The 18,546-nt window shown below is 41.1% G+C and overlaps 1 protein-coding gene across 2 annotated transcripts in view; it reads left to right on the forward strand.

The window, feature by feature from the left end:
* Positions 1-18,546, forward strand: part of chchd6b (coiled-coil-helix-coiled-coil-helix domain containing 6b) — a 59,476-nt gene that overhangs the window by 16,767 nt on the left and 24,163 nt on the right. The window contains exons 5-7 of one of the 2 annotated variants that reach the window (XM_069678591.1): positions 893-913; positions 3,798-3,881; positions 11,837-11,907. In XM_069678591.1, coding sequence (XP_069534692.1) covers positions 893-913; positions 3,798-3,881; positions 11,837-11,907 — 176 coding nt within the window. The remainder of the gene's footprint in view (positions 1-892; positions 914-3,797; positions 3,882-11,836; positions 11,908-18,546) is intronic. The other variant, XM_069678592.1, reaches the window with a different exon arrangement.

Raw genomic sequence — 18,546 nt, forward strand, 5'->3', positions numbered from 1 at the left:
GCTACTTATTTTAAGGCTGTGTGGGAACCCTCAAATAAAGGCTAGTGTCATTTTATTTTATTTTTTATATTTATTGTCAAGCCATCTTAAAGTGAGTGAAGAGTGAAGAACTTAAACATAAATCTTTCACACTCTGGCCCTCAACAAAAGTGTTCAAACAATGCTGATTAAGTCTTGCAACGCCAGGTAGAACTCTCTGTATTTTGCAGCATATTGGAGTTTTTATCATGAAGCGCACTAGTAGTAAGAAAGAAAGAAAGAATATAATCCTACATGTGTCATTTGGTGACAAACCCATCATATATAAAACAAATACTTTTTTCTGAACAAGAATAAAGAAACTTTTCTGAATTCAAGGCAGTGAAGAGAATGAAGACAGATGTGTAGGCGGGGCAGTGGTGCAGGGAATCATGTGACCGACTATAAACCACAACATCTTCTGTTGGAAGCTATTTAGCCTCCTCTGCCACCAGAATGACCAATTCAAATATGTTATTTATTAACTTTGGTAAATAATTAACTAACTAATAATTAAGTAACTATCTCATTATTACATATTGATACACATTGGATGTGTTATAAGACTGTTGAAAAATGAGCGGAAAACGTTGCCGCGTGTATATAATGATATTGAATGCTCTTTCTCTGTCTGTACTAACCTTGTTCCTTTCAGATCCACATTTCTTTTACTATGATCACTTTGCATATTCTCTCATTATCTAACTTGTTCCAGGCTGTGTCTTTATTCTTTACTTCCCCTCCCTTCTTATTTTTCATATTCAGCCCATCTTTTATCCTTCTCCTCTTTGTCTCTATCACCGTCTCTTCAAACCATGCACCTTCCTTTACCCTCTGCCGTCTCACTAACCCCCGTTCCTTGTCTCTCTCCTAGCCAGCAGATTTGGATGCCTGGGTAAGCAACACTACTAATGCTGTTCATTTATTTCTCGCTCTTTCTCTCTACCTCTTTCTTTCTCTTTTACTCCCTCTCTCTCTCCCCTCTATTCAAATGTCATGTTTTCATTGTGCGTTAAAGCGAGGCTGCGAGTGTGCCGCCGCCACCATTCCACACAACAACACTTTGGGAGGTATTCAGCTAGAAAATTACACATCATCTGTGCTGCTAGCAGAGGTGATTTGACACACAAACACACACTCCTACACACACAGCCCTTTAAGCATCAAACAGACGCCGTGGAAAGAAAAAAGTGCAGTGAGCACAGTCGAGGGATTTGCAGATGTGCTCTTTGGGGATGCATGTGCCTGTTAAGTTAGGATAAGATTAGATTGGATTACAATAGATGTAATGTAATGTCTGTGTGTACCTGCATGTGTGTATCTGCACACCTGTATTCACCATATCAGCAAAGAGCAAAGAAGATCATCCGAGGATGATGCTGTTGCTCCATCTGATCTATATCACTCTCTCTAATGCACAGCTCGGGTACAGCAATCAGTCACCATCACAACATGGTATTACGCTCTATGTGTGAGAGTGTGTGTGTGTATTTTCAAAATACACACTTTGTATTTCAATGCTACATAAATGCCCCATTGCTGCCTTTTCCCTGCCAGCTTCTTTGTGTTCATGCACCATATCGTGTTCACACCGCTGTAGCACTGCCTCATTCATTAGCCTTATTGGTTAGAAACAATGTGTTTGTTTAATCATCACTTTTATATGCAGGTTCACATATGTCAACCTCTACAGATTCAATGTTCACATGCTGGAGAGAAGTGAACCACCCTGTGTACACCATGTGCATGCTGCCTGTTCTTTATGCATTTTAGTCATAATATGTGACTCCGTTTGTACAGCTGTTGAGGTTCGTCTTTGATCCGCTGCATACTCTCCACAGCATGACCAAACTTCTGACAGACGCACTGTAAACACTGAGATCTACCAAGCCGCAAGGTTTTTACTCAGTTCAATTCAGTTCACTGCCATTCAGTTCAGTCAAATCTGCATACAGTATATGGTATGTTTGCTGCAATTCTGTTTTCATATAAAGACACTGCATCTTATTGCACAACATAACATACACTCTGTGACTCTCGACGCAACATGCATGATCATTGATTTTATGTTCAAAGAGAATACTTTCACCGAATAATCTAAATAAGATGGGTGAGTGATGCACAGTTAGTAGCCCCTTTTACACTGCCAGTTCATGTTAGGTTCATATTACGCCTCTGTTACGTCTTCTCTGTAAAACACACGGAGGCGGAATCGGGCAAAGTCGTTCCGCCTCTGAGCCGGCATCTGAGGTAGTAACAGAGGCGTAACAGCGGCGTGTGTGTATTTATTTACACCTTGCACACATGAACGCTACATGACGGTCGAGTTTTATTACGACGCTGAGGTGGAACCGCAGTGTAAAAAGGGCTATTGATAACATGGAGCTGAGGGCATGGTGACGGATTACAGCACAGTAGTTTCCATGACAGTTTACGTCAGACGTCTTGATATTGCTTGCTTTTTTGCTTCATTAACATCTTGTTTGACTGTCCCTCTCTGCTGTTTTATTTCTAGTCTTTATTATGCCTTTTCAGTCTGTAATCATAATGTTATTTAGTTAATATCTATCATAAAGTAATCCCATGAAACTGTGTAATGTTATTGAAACACTGTGAATCCTTGTGCTGCTAAAACAAGGTGGCTCTTTCACAAAACTCCAATTAGATCTCTTAGCCAATCTTTCCTAAGTCACTCTTTTATTCAAAACCTCTAGTGCCTGTACATTTTTGACTTCTGGCAACTTGTTTTCACAGTGTATCTTCTCGACGCCTGCCTCCTTTCTTCCTCTGCTTGCATGCTGCTATGGCCATGGCCCAAACTATGGCTCTTCCTACAGCCAATCTGCCATCTTACTGCCTGTCAAAGCTTGGCTCAGCGCTCATATAAAAGCGTTTCACCTCATCCTAACGCCAGCATCGCCATGTCAGCCCCTGCTGCCGCTGGGCCAGTCACATGCCACCTGATTAGTTTTGTAAGTTATTTTACATTAGATTGGCAGAAGATAGCCAGTCTGTTTTGTGTTCCTTGGTGATGTAGATGTTGTGTCCCTTTCATTTATCCATCAAAATGTGTCTCATATGTGCTGTATTTCAGCTTGCATTGGGTCAAAATGCAAGCCAAATATATGTGAATATATGTTGTGCAATTTGAACAGGTGTGAGTGCTTCAGCTAATACACAGGTTCAATTGTGTGCCTCCGTCATGATAACACTGGAGTGGAAACAATTACTGCAATAGTATGCAACACAAGGGTCATCTGAAATGTAGCAAGTGCCTCTCAATACAATTCTATATCGACTGGGTGGTCATATTTGTGTCGCCAAATATTATGTTATTTTTTGTGATTTTGACATTTTCTTGTGCAAGTGGTTGTTCCTTACTGGAACATGAAATAGATTGATACTTTTTTTAGCCTGTTTGGCAGTGAAAGTTGTTTTCTTCTCCTCTCAGTCTTTAGTGTATCTCTGTCCCATGTGTGCAAGCAAAGGAAGCAATTGTGTTGTTTTAATACAATTCCCTTAGCATCTTTCTATGTAATTAGCAACTATTTCAATTGAATAACTGTCAAATGAAAACTTTTAATCACTACCCATATTGATTTCTTTCTCCTTGTGATTTACCAGGCAGGCAAAATGAAATATTTAAGCAGGCTTGCACAGGTCCTATTAGTGTAGAGTGATTCAATTACATGCTCATGTGTCAGTATAAACCAAAAACTTCTTTGCCTTCTAATGCATCGTCCTCTTTACGTTTTCTCCTCCCTCTTCCAATTTCTCAGGCTAAACAGCTGGACACAAAGGAGAAGGAACTGGCCAGCATTTCCAGCTTCTATAAAGAGCAACTAGCAACACTGGAGAAAAAGGTAAGGGACATTTCTATCTAATAAACAGGTTTACAATTAAGAAGAAGTAGCCCAAGCTCTTCTGAAAAGCCTTTTCTATAAACATATTACTCGTGTAAGATAAGACACATTTTGAGAGGTGCTCACAATTACGTATGTAAAGAAATTAAATACATCTCTTTTCATCAGTTCATCATTTTTGGGGTGTCAGTGAGGGTTTATACAGTGAGATGGAAACACATTAAAAGTTTGACATGTTCTACAGTAGACTTCACTAACCAGATAAAAACTACCTGTATTTTTGAACTGAAAAAAAAGTCTTTACACATCAGAAATATCAGCTTTAAAATGACATATTACTCACTCCTCTTGGAGAGCAAAATCAAGCTGGGACATACTACGCTCTTCCCTATCTTGGAAATGTCAAGCCCACATACCTGCGTGGAATTGTAAATGTAAATAAATTGAAAGTTTTCAGCGGGTAGACGAGAGTCACAAGTCGCCGTTGATAGACCGGCACTCAAGAGAGCTTTCACAGTCGCCTAATCAAATGTACCGGGCTTTTCTCATCACTATGTCCTTTTTTTCCCAGCAACTCTGTGGTCTTTTCAGAAAACAGGAAATATAAAAGCGGTTTGTTGGGTGCTTTTAAGAAATTATATCCTGTGTTCCCTCCACCTGAGCACTAATGCATCGCTGATATTTTGTACTCTGCAAAAGCCACAAGCAACGTGGTTTGATGAGCTGTTGCTAGTCTATGGAGTAAACTTGGGAAGACTTTGCTAGAAGTAAAGTTTTATGCTCTTTGGGATGGACAGAGGCTAGAGGACAGGACAAGAGGTAGGAGAGAAAAAGTGAAGGAATTGAAGGACAAAAAAATACAGATGAAAAGACACTGAAAAAATGTGAACAAATAATGTATAAGACATTTTTTAGGGTAGAATTGACAATAGTTAACAACAGGTGAAAGGGTACAGGTAGACAGACAAACACTCCCAGGCTGCCCCCCTCCCCTGCTCCATCCTGTGTCTCTCCCATCACACCCAGATCTCTCCCTCCAGTATTCAATAGACACTCCTTAGGACTCGTCTCCCCCTCCACCACTCCGTCCGGCAGCACCCATCAGGCAGACGAGGGGGGACCTTATCTAGTCCTTGGCACTCGCCTCCTTTAGGCCTCTGAGAAAACCTTTTACATAGGCAAGTTAAATGGAAGGGGCCCTGCACACCGTGCGGCAAGCAGCACACGCCGCAATGCTTGACGGAAGAGACTGATTGGCAGAAGAGTGGAGGATGCTCTATCTTTTCTCCGCTCGCCGCTGCAGTCGCCTTTTTCTATCGCTTTTTTTCACCCCTCACTTGCTCGCAGCTGACCTGCATGCGGATGAGGCGGTGAGAAAGAGGGGGGACTGAGAGTGAGAGATAAAGAGGCTATATGGACTGTGCATTAAACAGTCTATCCTGAGCCGGCGTCCATCTCCCTCCTTCTCTTCCTTCATTTTCCAATCTAGCACGCCATTCATCCAGGCCTCCTTTCATGCCTCCTTTCCTTTACCCCGCCTATTTTTCTTCTTTTCACTCTCATACCTGTGGCTAATACCAGTTGGGCTGAAATATATGGCCTCTTAAAAATTGAATTGTGACTGACATAGGTCAAATACATGAATATAAAACCCAATTTGAAACATTAATCTGTCTCACTTTTTATGTAAGTTATGATCCAAGCATGTGAAGACATCTTTACATTACTCTGTCAGACATCCCTCGCCATCCGTCTCGTACTGAAGCTCAGATTTAAAGCTGATGAATACCATTGCAAAAGTCTGAATACTTATTATCTCAAAATCAGAGCTTTTTCCACACACGTGTATTGTTGTTTTGTACAAAAACTACAAATGCACAAGCAAACACTCATGTGCATGTAATTACACAGTTTGGATGTGCTAATGATCTGAGGGAGAGATTTAAGCCAAAGGAAAGAGCTGCCAGATTAGAAGGACAATCCACTGGTAATTGGTGTGTGATCTTCCCCTAAATCAACATTTTACCCTGGCTTAGTAGCAGCCCTTTATAATAGGCTGATAACTGTGTGTGTATGCGCAAGTACGTGTGTGTGAGTGAGGTTGATTACCTGTACGAGAACACACACAAACACACACTCTGGTGTCCAGTTTGCCTAAGGGATGAATGACGATAACAGACTGTTGTGTTTGTCTAAAGGCTGTCGATGCTGTTTGAGTCCACTACTGACACGAATGGGAAAACAGCCTGTGTGTGTGTTGTGACAGGTTTGTGTGCATGCTGTCAGAAGTAATTGTGATAGAATAGCCAGTGCACCGCACAACTTTGCATTCACCCTTAGTCTAGTAGGAAGATAGGGTCCCCATGCACCTCCATCGTGCATTTGTTCGTGTAATCGGACACAAATCACTAATCTCACTTCCTGTAATTTATCACGTGAGCTACACAAGCCGCGGCATTGGCTGGCTGCCCCCAGTGACGTTTTCACAGCACATGCCGTGCATCATAACAGAGACCCAACTAATCGATGATGAAATTCGTTGCCAACTATTTTAATCATCGACTTTAATCGATTAATTGTTGCAGCCCTACTGTCATCATCTCTGTCATCATCATCCCTGTCATCATCTCTGTATATATATAAATACCCACACACACATAGAGAGAGAGAGAGACAGAACAAGCAAGTTGTCATTGTTCCTTTTAGTCAAAACAATGAAATGGGGTAAGATTTTGAGTGTAAATTAATCCGACTTTTTCATATTTTTCAAGTGTTAATACACCAAACTTGTTCAAATCATGATAATAACACTCAATAAATTCCTCATGCCAATTAATTTTGTCAGAAATCCAAGATGGCTGCAAAAATGGCTGTCAAACAGACCCTTGGGACAATATTTTGAGTTGGGAACATCAAAATTTGTTTACTAGACACCATGAGGATTACAAAAAACCAAGTAAGAAAAATATATCCATGGGGTGCATGGAGACCCTGTCTTCCTACTAGACCACCTCTTCTGCACACAAAAAGACAACCCCCCTCCCAAACATACCACTACACCCTCTACTTCTCCTCTCTCCCAGTCCACCCCTCTCTTTCTCTCTCTGGTTTATTTGTGGATGCCTCCCTAATCTCTTCCTAGTGTACAGGTGGAGTATATCTGTCTCCCTGTGGCAACATTCCCTGTGACTCTGTAAACAAGTCTCAGTTTAAAAATTCACCTCTTTTAATCCCCCCTCCCCCCCTTGAAAAAATTAATCCGCCTTCGTCCAAGTGTGGAGCGTGAAACAACCCCTCCCTAAAAACCCTGACATCAGCCCATCTCAATCCACAGCTGCTGGAGGGTGTTCAGACGAGTGTGCATGCGAGGATCATCCCGACACAAGCATTCACGTACAAACACAGATTTAGTCACACACCTGCATGTATGCAAGCTTACACACACACACACACATGGATCCAAACTAATCCCCTCCGTGAGTCTTTCCAACACCCCCAAAACCTTGCTTTCCCCCACTGAGGGTTATCATCCCCCCTTTCTGTCTCTCCACGTTGGGCTTTTGTCCCCACGGGTGCAAATGACTGGGAAGAGCTCAGACAGTGTGTGCCAGTGATAGTGCTGCCACTTCTCTGGTGTCATGAGAGCCGAGCTTGGGCTGCTGCTCGGGGTCTGCCCTGTCAACAGACACAAAAAAAAACATGTTGAAACACACGAAAACAACACACAGCCTTGTGGTCCCACTTCCATTTGGACTGGATAAGCTGTACCTGCCTGTCCAAACACTAACCTGGCACTTCCACTCTCTATTTTCCTCATATCCCCTGCTCTTTTTCTACAAGACCAACAACATAATAGTTGTATCCAGGGTCTGAAATTAAGTTTGTTCCTCACAGGCCTCTTTGGCAGGTCACTGAACATTTCTACCAGACACTCTCTCCGTCTGCCACTTCTTAAATCCGTGTAGAACACTTCAGATCTGTAAACACTGAGTCACTGGTACCTTACAGCGTAAATATGGGATATCTTATATAACATAGATTCCTGACTTTATAAAATAATTTCTTTTAGAAAAGTAATATTTATCTGCCATGGTGGCAGGTGACCTTAAATGTTTACCAGTCACAGCTATCTTTTACCCTGCATTTTGCATGTAGAAGGTGCTAATTTCAAACTTTGGATATAATATCCCTGCTATCCATCAAACAACACATTTTGTAAATCTCCATGGATAAAGGCATACAGTTGTTTGACTGTAAACTTGTGTGAGAGACACAAGCCCCTTTTACACTGCCAGTTCAATGTGGGATTGTGACGCCTCTGTTACGTTTCTTCGTCTATTTAAAACGCACGGAGGCAGAATGATGGGGCGAAGTCATTCTGCCTCTGAGCTGGCTGGAGATAGTAACAGAGAAGTAACAGAGGCGAAACAGCATCAATGTAAATGTGTGTAAAGCACATTTTGTTTGTTAATACCTCGTGCACGTTTTGCTTCCGGAACGCTGTAAAACACACACAGGGGCGGCTTTACGCCGGCAGAGCTTTATTATGGGGCTGTGGTGGAACCGCAATGTTAAACGGGCTAGGGATAAGATACTTTGGTCAGAGAGGGAAATCAGAATTTCTCATCTATAAAACAAGTTACAGATTGTGATATTCCCTACAACCTTTTCAGAAGACATGAGCTACAAGTCTGTTTTTTAGGTTGGGCTTGGGTCATTGTAAAGAGAATATTTTCAGGTATATGGCTACGTTATACCAAAATGGGCCAAAATGTAATAGATTTTATATTTGCAAAACACAGATTTCTAGCAATTACAGCAAATTAAATAAAACATTTGTATTCATATTCAAGCTCAAGGCAACGCCATCTTCTGCTAGGTTTCCAGTATATTCTGTCTTGACTTTGTTACTGTCCTGCTCACATCCACTAAAATTATGTCACCAACTGTCAGACTGAATCCATGTGAATTCAGCTCTCAGTCAGGCTGTGGCATGAGAGGTTCAGCCCAAGCAAAGATGACACAGTTTTCGTGTTAAATAATTGTGGTCACATTATGAACCAAAATAATTTAGATTTTTGATGTAATTAAGCAGCCCCATTCCTACCTGTAGACATATTTCTCTTTGCCTTGGTGGGCTACAAGAGAGAAAAAGGAGTCGGCAGCAAGAGCTGGACAAAGAACATCCACTTGCTTCCCACACTGAGGACCATGCTAAATGTGTTCTCTTCTTCCAAGTGTGAGGCATCGTATCAACTCTGTCTAAGCCCTCCAATTTAAGTTAGAGCCTTGGTACGATCACAAGTGAGAAGTTACCCATCTGCTTGCTGCTTCCCTTGCCGGTGCCCGATTCTCTCTGTCCTGCATAATCTGAGGCACCCTTGGGTTAAAGCCCCTGCGGAGCTCTTTATCTTAGCTTGAACACTGGATATCCCACCAGGCAACTACAGACTTTCAAGTTTCAGCTCAGCTTTCTGCTATTGAGTGTACCCACTAAGCCTTTGACTTAAGGCTAAAGGCTAAGTCGCTAACATGAGGCTAACTTCTCACCACATATTCCCAGGGAGTCCACTGAAGTATTAGCCATAATATATAAGCCATCAAGATGCCAGGGCTTGGTTTGTAGCACTTTAAAATTAAGGTTAAACGCTTAGTTGATTGATAAACCATCTGATCAGGGGTTCTGAATCTGGAATTACCACCCTGGTGGTGGTGTGGCATTTAAGATAAGTCCAACCATTAGCATCAAGCATTTAGCAACAAACAAAAGCCTAATCCTGAATCTTGTCTTGGAAAACCTAATGAGACACAGCCAGGGAACACAACTGGCAAGGAAAAGTCTTATACCTAGGGATATTTGTACATTGTGATTGTGGCCCAAACAGACCATAAACTTAGACAATAAAAGAAACGTTAACTGCACTTCTATAATTCAAATACAGCACAATAGGTTTTCTATGGGGAAGCACGATATTATCGGCACATTAACGGCATCGGCAGATATGTCATTTTTCTGCTGATATTTTCCGCTTTAATTATGCCTAAATGCTTGATGATTCCCTAAAAAAGCTTGATGTAATGCTACAACATTAACTCGCCATGGCTGTGCGCACACTGCCTGCGCAAAATTATCAACAATATACAAATAAAGACTAAAAAGTCACAGAAAATCTAGCCAATGAATAGAAGTTAAACAACTTTCACAGCTCTTAACTAACTAACACTTAGCTCACATTCTCGTCATTTTACCGGACTGTAGCATACACATCTGCGCAAAACGAACTTGCATATTCATGGACACACACACGATAAATAGAGTCTGTCAGCGATCACTGATGTCTCTGTAGTAGGTGCAGTGAACAAGTCCAGGCATGTCTCCCTCACTGCCGTGTTTCAGGGGGATGCTGCATTCAGGTGCGCTCAGACACATGAGTGATCAGACACGTGACCTTTTGTACAACGCCTCTTCCGTCAAGCGTGAAGAAGGGTTTAAGCTTTAAATCAGTATTGAAATCAGCAATCGGCAAAAAGGGTTGGAAAATATCGGCATATCGGATATCAGCAAAAAATCCAATATTGTGAATCCCTAGTTTTGTACCTAAGTGAATTTTCCAAGTTGGAAAAAGCAACAGAGCCAATCTGAACTTCAGAAACAGAGTGTGGATGAGATCAACAAAGGATATAGGTTGTTGTAGGTCCACCACAAGAAATAACAACTGTTACACTGGTACATTTCTTCAATGAAGTGCAGCAGTCTCCATGATGCCTGAAATTGAAATCGACTGCATGGACACTTTGGGATACAGCAAAATACCCTCTCCCCTTTCATATAATGCTTATAACTTATATTATACTATCTCCTCTTGAAAGAACAGGAAATAAAAAGATACAGGGCAGATTATTACATTAGAGTGAACACCAGCAGATAGGATTAAGGAAAAAGATGCCCATGACATTACTTGAGTCTTTTCCAACACCAGACATTCAGATCAGGAGAAGCATGTCTGAGGATCAGTGTGAAATAATGAGATATGAAAATGACTGGGGGGCACTGCAGGAGTAGAGGGCCAGGGATAACGGAGGAGGTTTGTGTTTGATCCCATCTCTTTCCCCGCTCAGTCACTTCAATTATCTTCCTCTCCTATCACCCCATCTAATGGGAATATAGGGAATAATTAAGTAAAAGCTTGAGCTCTGCGGTTATTGGTTTAAAATGGTGATTACTGTGTGGTGAATGTGTTTGAGAGGGTGGCGAGAGAAATTTGCTCTGTGTTTGGGGCATTTGAGACAAACTGTATTTCATATGTTGTAATGCAAAGCCTGTAAGGTAATTTTAAACATATTCTTCACATTGTTGCTGGAAATTCTCTAAAACTATGTATACTCTTGACTTCTTTTTTGTCACTTGATCACCGTGCGAGCAGCTCCGACCCCGATGCAGAGTAGTTAACACTGTGACCACTGATTACTCCAATAGAGGTGTGTCGTATATGACCTCGCTCAGGCTCCATCTGTGTAGTAATTGCTGTTTAAATGCCACTTTTCCTCGCATGAAATGAAACATTGTGGAGCACCAACAGGCCATCAGCATTCAGATTTGTAAGCACTGCACAATTCAAAGGTCGCTAATTTAACGAAAGTGACATTTCCAATAGCGCCTCATGCATTCATTGTTAGATTATTAAAGCTTGAATTGAAGCGAAAATAAATAATTTTTAACTGTGGTTACATTATGTAGATAATGAAAGCTGTTAAGCTCTGTGGTTTGAATCGATGTGAGATGAAAATTGAATACAGTTAAAGCCTGGGAACACGTTGTCACATCATTATTAGCAGCTAATGTCTGAACATCTAACTTTATATTCAAACATAAGGTGAATCTGACTTTCTACAGGGATGTAAAATACCCCTGAACTGATTCTCACCTCTCTTTCTTTCTGTGTTTGTGTCTCCAGAACCTTGACAACTACGAACAGACGACTGAACAGTTCAACCAGGCAGCAACTAAAGCCGAAGCTCACATCAGGTAAATACCGTCATTTTCTGTGGAATGAACCATTCAGTACACTCATTACATTGTTCTCCTTACTTCATTATGCTTTACAAGCCTATCGTACACCTGTAAATAATCTATGAGTTGAGGTTGAGTTGTTTTTTTTAAATTCTCTGTAACACAGCTCATCTATATGAAAGGCAAACATTAGCTGTGTCCCAATTCAGGTGATGTATTTGAAGACCGATTGTGTCACAGCGGCGTGTCGAAGGCTGTCCATCGGGTGCATCCTACATGACCAAACATATCCCGAGATTCATTGCGCGCCAATTCAAACTAGATGACGGACTCTCAAGCAGCCGAGGAATACACTTTTAAACGTAAAGGTTTTTGGTTTCAACTCAATCAAATAGCTAGCGATACAAATATTAAAACAAACTATCTTTAAAATAATAGGTTAAGTTACGTGACATTAGTTATGTTAGCTAGTTAGCCTGCTAGCTACCTGTTGCTCGGCGTCAGGAGCCACGTTTGGTGACGCAAGGTCAAGGGCGGAAACAGCTGGTGACGCAAACAGGAAATCCTCCTAGACCTCATTTCAGTTCAACCATAGCGGTCTATGCAGACTACGAATGACTCATCCTCCATAGACTGTGTCCTTTAAAGGATGCAGCCTCTGAATTGAGACACAGCTATTGTCTGCCACATTAGAAAAGACCTAAGTGTCAGGGCTCTTTGCTGTGTTAGTATGCTATGATTGTAAACATCACACCTTCAGTAGCTCCCTGATGGTCAATACATTATTTTCATCACATACAGTGGTAAGGCCAGGTGATTATTTACTATGACTCCTTCTGCTCTCCCATATTATCATAAAGTTATCATATGAAATTATCATATTGAAACTAGGGCCCAACATTTTCCTCTTAAGATGAGATATAGATCAAATCCTACTGACATCTGTCACAGCAGGAGAGTTTCCTGAAGTATTTCAACTCAACACTCAACATGAGCTTAAATCATGTAATTTTTTCATAAAATTCTTACTTAATCAATATCCAGACACAGCTGCGTTAATTATTGAACCAGTACCATTATCTTTATTACCTACTTCTGTTCTTTCCTGGTATATTTACTGGCACTAAGAGCATTTTATGTGACCAATTAACATTCTTATCATGCATTTTCTTCATTAATACTGAGAAAATGAAACTATAAAGGCCTAATAGATAAAACAAACAGATATCTAACGCTCATTTCTTATTTAGACTCAGTGACTTTCATCATCTTTTTTCTTGATTAATTTGCTGCTTTTGCACAGCGAAGAAAAAGGGAAAATTGTTAAATATATGATTGTCTGTGTTTTATTCCACTGTGTTATTGCAAGTGCTCAGAGAGACAGCTTGAATGTGTAAAAACCAATTAGCTAGTTTGGAATCCGAGCTTTAAATGAGCGCTAGATTTCATGTATAGATGTGTAAAAAACTAGATACATTCTTGTTGCATATTGGGTTTCTTTCCACTCCGTCCAATGTGTACTATAATTTTTATATCCTCACATTTTTAAATGAAGTGCCTCAATATTTGTTGCCTTTTAGCCTCTCACAGCTTGGCAAATATGACAATAAATTGCCAACATGTTGCCCTTTTAAATGGCTCCATTCTGCTGGTAAAAAGGAAGCAGCAGGATTTCACAAGAAGCTGAGGTGCTCCTGTGGGATGGCAGAGTTCAGACCTCACCTACTGTCAAAAAACATGTCGGTTTCATGCAACACTGAGCCGCCGCCACATTGGCACTGCCACAGTGTGTGGGCCGTGCCAATTTACGCCCTTCTAAAACACCCATTCTCACCCCTTTCTGGATGGAGGAAGAGCCAACAGGCTCTGTGAATCCAATTTCATCATAAAGCCATTCATTTTCCCTTTTCCAGTGTGCATGACTGTGATTATCGGAAAACTGATGAACGACGGCTAATTAATTCAAACATTTTACTTCCAATTGTTTTCCTCACTTGCTCATTCCTCACCTTTTGGTTTTCATTAACGCTTGAAGCCTTGGCTTTTCTACCCTCACTCTCACGTCTTCCTGTGCACCTTTTAAAACCTGACGTCAGTTTAAATGAAACACCTCCAAGACTGTACTAATTAGTACATTTTAGATCTATATTTTAATAACAATGTCTGATTAATCATGATTGAAATAACTTTAATTTTTTCTTCCTCCATTTCACTTGCAGTGTGTATACAGATATTACACACATAGCTGATTAGTCTGCGACCTTTCCACTGGAAAATGAAGTTAGAGCTAATCTGCGGCTCAAGTCATTAAAAGGTTAGTTGAGGTGGTAGCAGCACAGAGACGTAATTGAATTCAAAAACTCTCTACAATATTAAGACCATCTGACTATCTGTCTTTTCCTAACAAGGTTGGAAATATATAAAAGTCACAATCAGAGTGTGTTTTGTTTGCACAATTAGTTTGTTGCATTGCCTTTGTACTGCTTTGTAAGTAAAGGTGGTTAACCTTGAATTGACAACCTTCAACTCTGTCCAAGGACATTAGTCAGATGGCACTACCCTCTCTGTCTATTAAAAGCTTTATATGATATATAATAATATTTAATATACATTTCCTAGAAGTAAATATGAATGTTATTTTTTAGTCAGTAGTAGAAAACAGGGTGGTGCATCTCTGCAAACAGCAAGACGCTGCTTGTTTTTTTTGCTAGCTTTTCAATGTATAATGGGCAGTGACCTCATCCACAACACTGCTATCTTCACGCACCTGCTCCATTGAATTTAACAGCACACAATTCAAGTCCCAAATTTGGTCCAAATGATTACATTAGCAAGGATTTGCTATTGTCCAGGACTGCATGGAAGAGGTTAGAAGATCAATCCTGCACCAGTTTGCCGAAAGACGAGCATTTTGTCCCGCCACAATGTGTTGCTCATTATTTTTTAAAGGAACACACACTCCTGCGTGCACACAAACTTTCAATCTCCTTTTTCTATCTGTGCCACACATTCAGGCACACTTTGTATTCAGGCAGCCATGTGCTCGTCATGTTCTGTCAGCATTTGGGCAGCATTTCATTGTGCCGTGGTCGCGCTGTCATTTCACACTACACTGACCACCCAGTAATTATTCTATTTACCCACCGCTGAAGGGAGGGGGAGCAGTGGGTGGTGCAAGACCGTCCAGCATTTTATGTAGACAGTATGTCTCTCTTCCATCCTTGTATCTGTCACTGTTTCTTGTTTTGCTTGTGAATGTCTAATTCTAACATTATTTCATTAATTGATTCCATGCTCTGATTTCATGGTTGTAACTACATGTCCGTTTATCTTTTTGTCCTCAAATGTTTGTCTTTTTCTGTGACCTTCTTCTGGCTTCATATTTTTTGATTGTATTAGAAAAAAGAAGATACACCAATCAGCCATTACATTATGACCACCTGCCTAATATTGTGCAGGACCCCCCTTTTGCCGCTAAAAGAGCCCTGACTCGTTGAGGCGTGGACTCCACTAGACCTCTAAAGGTGTGCTGAGGTACCTAGAACCAAGACGTTAGCAGCAGATCCTTTAAGTCCTGTGAGATGCGAGGTGGGGCCTCCTTGGATCGCACTTGTTCGTCCAGCACATCCTTCAGATTCTCAATTAGATTGAGATCTGGGGAATTTGGAGGCCAAGTCAACACCTTGAAGTTGTGTTCCTCAAACCATTCCTGAACTATTCTTGCGTGTAGCAGGGCGCATTATCCTGCTGAAAGAGACCACTGCCATTAGGAAATACCGTTTCCATGAAGCACTTGGTCTGCAACAATATTTAGGTAGGTGGGACGTGTCAGTAACATCCACATGAATGGCAGGACCCAAGGTTCCCCAGAAGAACATTGCCCAAATCATCACACTGCCTCCGCTGGCTTGCCTTCTTCCCATTGTGCATCTTGGTGGCATGTCTTCCCCAGGTATACAATGCACATGAAAATGTTGCCGGTTCATGGGTTTTCCTACCTTGGACCACTTTTGGTAGGAACTGTCCATTGCCGACCAGGAACACCCCACAAGAGCCCAATTTCGCCCTTCGTCAAAGTCGCTCAAATCCTTTCGTTGCCCATTTTTTCTGCCTGCAACACATTAAACTTTGAGGACAAAGGGTTCACTTGCTGCCTAACGTATCCCACCCACTGACAGGAGCTATTGTAGCGAGATAATGTTATTCACTTTACCTGTCAATAGTCATAATGCTATGGCTGATCGGTATATATAGTGAGCTCAGAGTCAGTTGGATATTGATTGTAAAAATTCTTTCCTTTTCTTCCTGCTGATAGTCTTGCTTATATTGGAAATCACGGGTACAATGCTCTGCATGTTTTAAGTGGTTTCCTGTTATTTTATTGACATTTACATCTTAACCATGCCTTCCTAGCTGTGATTCCAAGGCCAACCAGAAATAGTTTGAGTGCAAAAGTTTAAGCTAAAGGTGCCTCTCACACCTGAGGAGGGTAATAGCAGGGCAACAGGACGGAAGACGTTTCCCTCTCCTACATTGGACAGGGCACACTAAAATCTTACCCTCCAGGGGGGACATAGTGAGTGGTAAAATATTATCTACTGCCATTTCCTACTTGCCTTTCCCCAACTAAGTTCATCCATTAGCCTTGCCTTAGGGTATCAGAAACCCATATTTTTCCCAAATTCCTCACCTTAGGGACCCACTACATTGCAGCTGAGCTTACTTTAAGATCAAAAAATCCATTAATCCTCTTAAAAAACCTTGTTACCCTCAAAGTGTTCGCAAAGACAGAACCTAAGTGAGCCTCAGGTGGATGTCTGTGTGAGGACTCACCATGAAGTAACTGCTGACAGTTTGTGGTTAAAAGCCTTCTTTCATGTGGGTTTGTTATATCTACTTTATTCTGTGTGTGGGTAGCGTGTCCAATTACTGAAACAGACAGGTAAGGATCTCTGCGCACCACAAAGAAGAAGACTCCTACAGGAGTCATTACGAGAGACAACACCTGTCTGCACTGTAGTCCAACAAAGATTTGCTATTTAGACCGAAGGCTGCACTCACTTACACACTGTTACTGCATCTTTGTAGCTATCTTTGACTTCCTCTAAAGAGTGTAAAGAAACACCTACACACAAACACTCCTGCACAAGGTAAGAATCACAGACAGGTTAGATTTAGTTTGTGTAATTGCTGTAGGAAGAACACAAGCCTTTTTTATCCCTGCTCTATTTACATCAACTTAATTATGTGGATGTAAGCAGTTGTGTATAGAAGAATCAGATTCCATCTATTTGACAATGTAAAAATACAATCTAAGAGTTTGCACTCTTTAAAGGACAACTTTTTCTTAGTATTTGAGGCCTGACCTGCAAACATAGCCCCACTGGGTCCAAAGTATTTAAATTCTAAATGCTGTGTTGCATCCATAAAGACCTCAGGACTTGGGTCTTTATGTAAATATAAATCCCAAATGGAAAAGATTGGACTCACTGTTCACTCTGATATCGTAGTTTGTCTTTATTATCACCCCAGAGAACTTCAGTGTTGCTGTGCAGAAAAAGGAGGTCATTGCTGCTTGCTTATTGATGGCCTATTATGCTGCTGCTAGAGTTTGTGTTGTGTATCGTATTGTGTTCCAGTCAACCACATTTTGGATCAGGCCTACATGGTCCGTGGGTTGACTTTCCTCATTTCCCTATATGCATTTTTGGGTATGGTTTAGGTATTTGTTGGTTTGGTCAGTGTAGGGAGACTGGAAACTAAGACATGCAAATGTGTGTAAAGTCCAAACAAATTGTACCAATGTATGATTACCATACCTTTATTTATTCATCGGAGCGTGCATAGGAGCCAGGATTGTTTTAGGCTTTCCCTCAGAGAGATTACGGTGGACAGTAGAGATGAGAAGCCCGGTTATTATAAGTTATGCGGTACGTGTTTTTCACCTGCTGCTCTTTCACTGAAGATCTGGGCAAGCAAGCGGCGAATCTGCTACTTCATTAGTCTGAAGTCAGTCATCACCACAAATAGAATCTCCACTGTAGGAAACACGAAGTTACCTACCTCATTCACCAACTAATGAATCAGCCACAGGCGTAGACTGTTTAGCTTTGGTAACTTGCCGTTTGCCAACCCCTCGCTCCTTTCCAGTTCCACCCATTCATCCAAATATGAAACCAATAGGTGACATCACAGTGGCTACATCCATAATTTACACAGTCTATGGTAAAGTCCTAAATATAAGGCTACCTGAGCTATCTAACAGAAACATACATAATCAACAATTTCATGTAGTGTTTTCATTTTGGCACAAATAACAAAAGCACATCAAATATAAGGAAGTGTGAATGGACAGCACAAGACAAACAACGTTTACAATACAGTTAAATACCTAACGCTCATTCAGCCCAGCAGTGTGACATGCAGCAGGGTGTCGGTAATAAAGTGTCCGACATGAAAGCCAAAGTAAGAAATAATGATTAGATATTGTGCTCAGAAACCTACATCGTCTTTCAAAAGAAAAGGAACACGGTTTAAAGAAAAGGACACAAACCTGAAATAGAAATTGTTGATGATAAAAAAAAAGGCGAGCGATGGAGGGTGATAGCAGCGAAACGCTTCAACGAGCACGTCTCACCCCACATCACCCACAAC

The sequence above is a fragment of the Semicossyphus pulcher genome, unplaced genomic scaffold (genome assembly GCF_022749685.1).
Source record: "Semicossyphus pulcher isolate SPU_LCO1_2020_fin unplaced genomic scaffold, fSemPul1.0.p SCAF_3, whole genome shotgun sequence".
NCBI classification, from domain to species: Eukaryota; Metazoa; Chordata; class Actinopteri; order Labriformes; family Labridae; genus Semicossyphus; species Semicossyphus pulcher.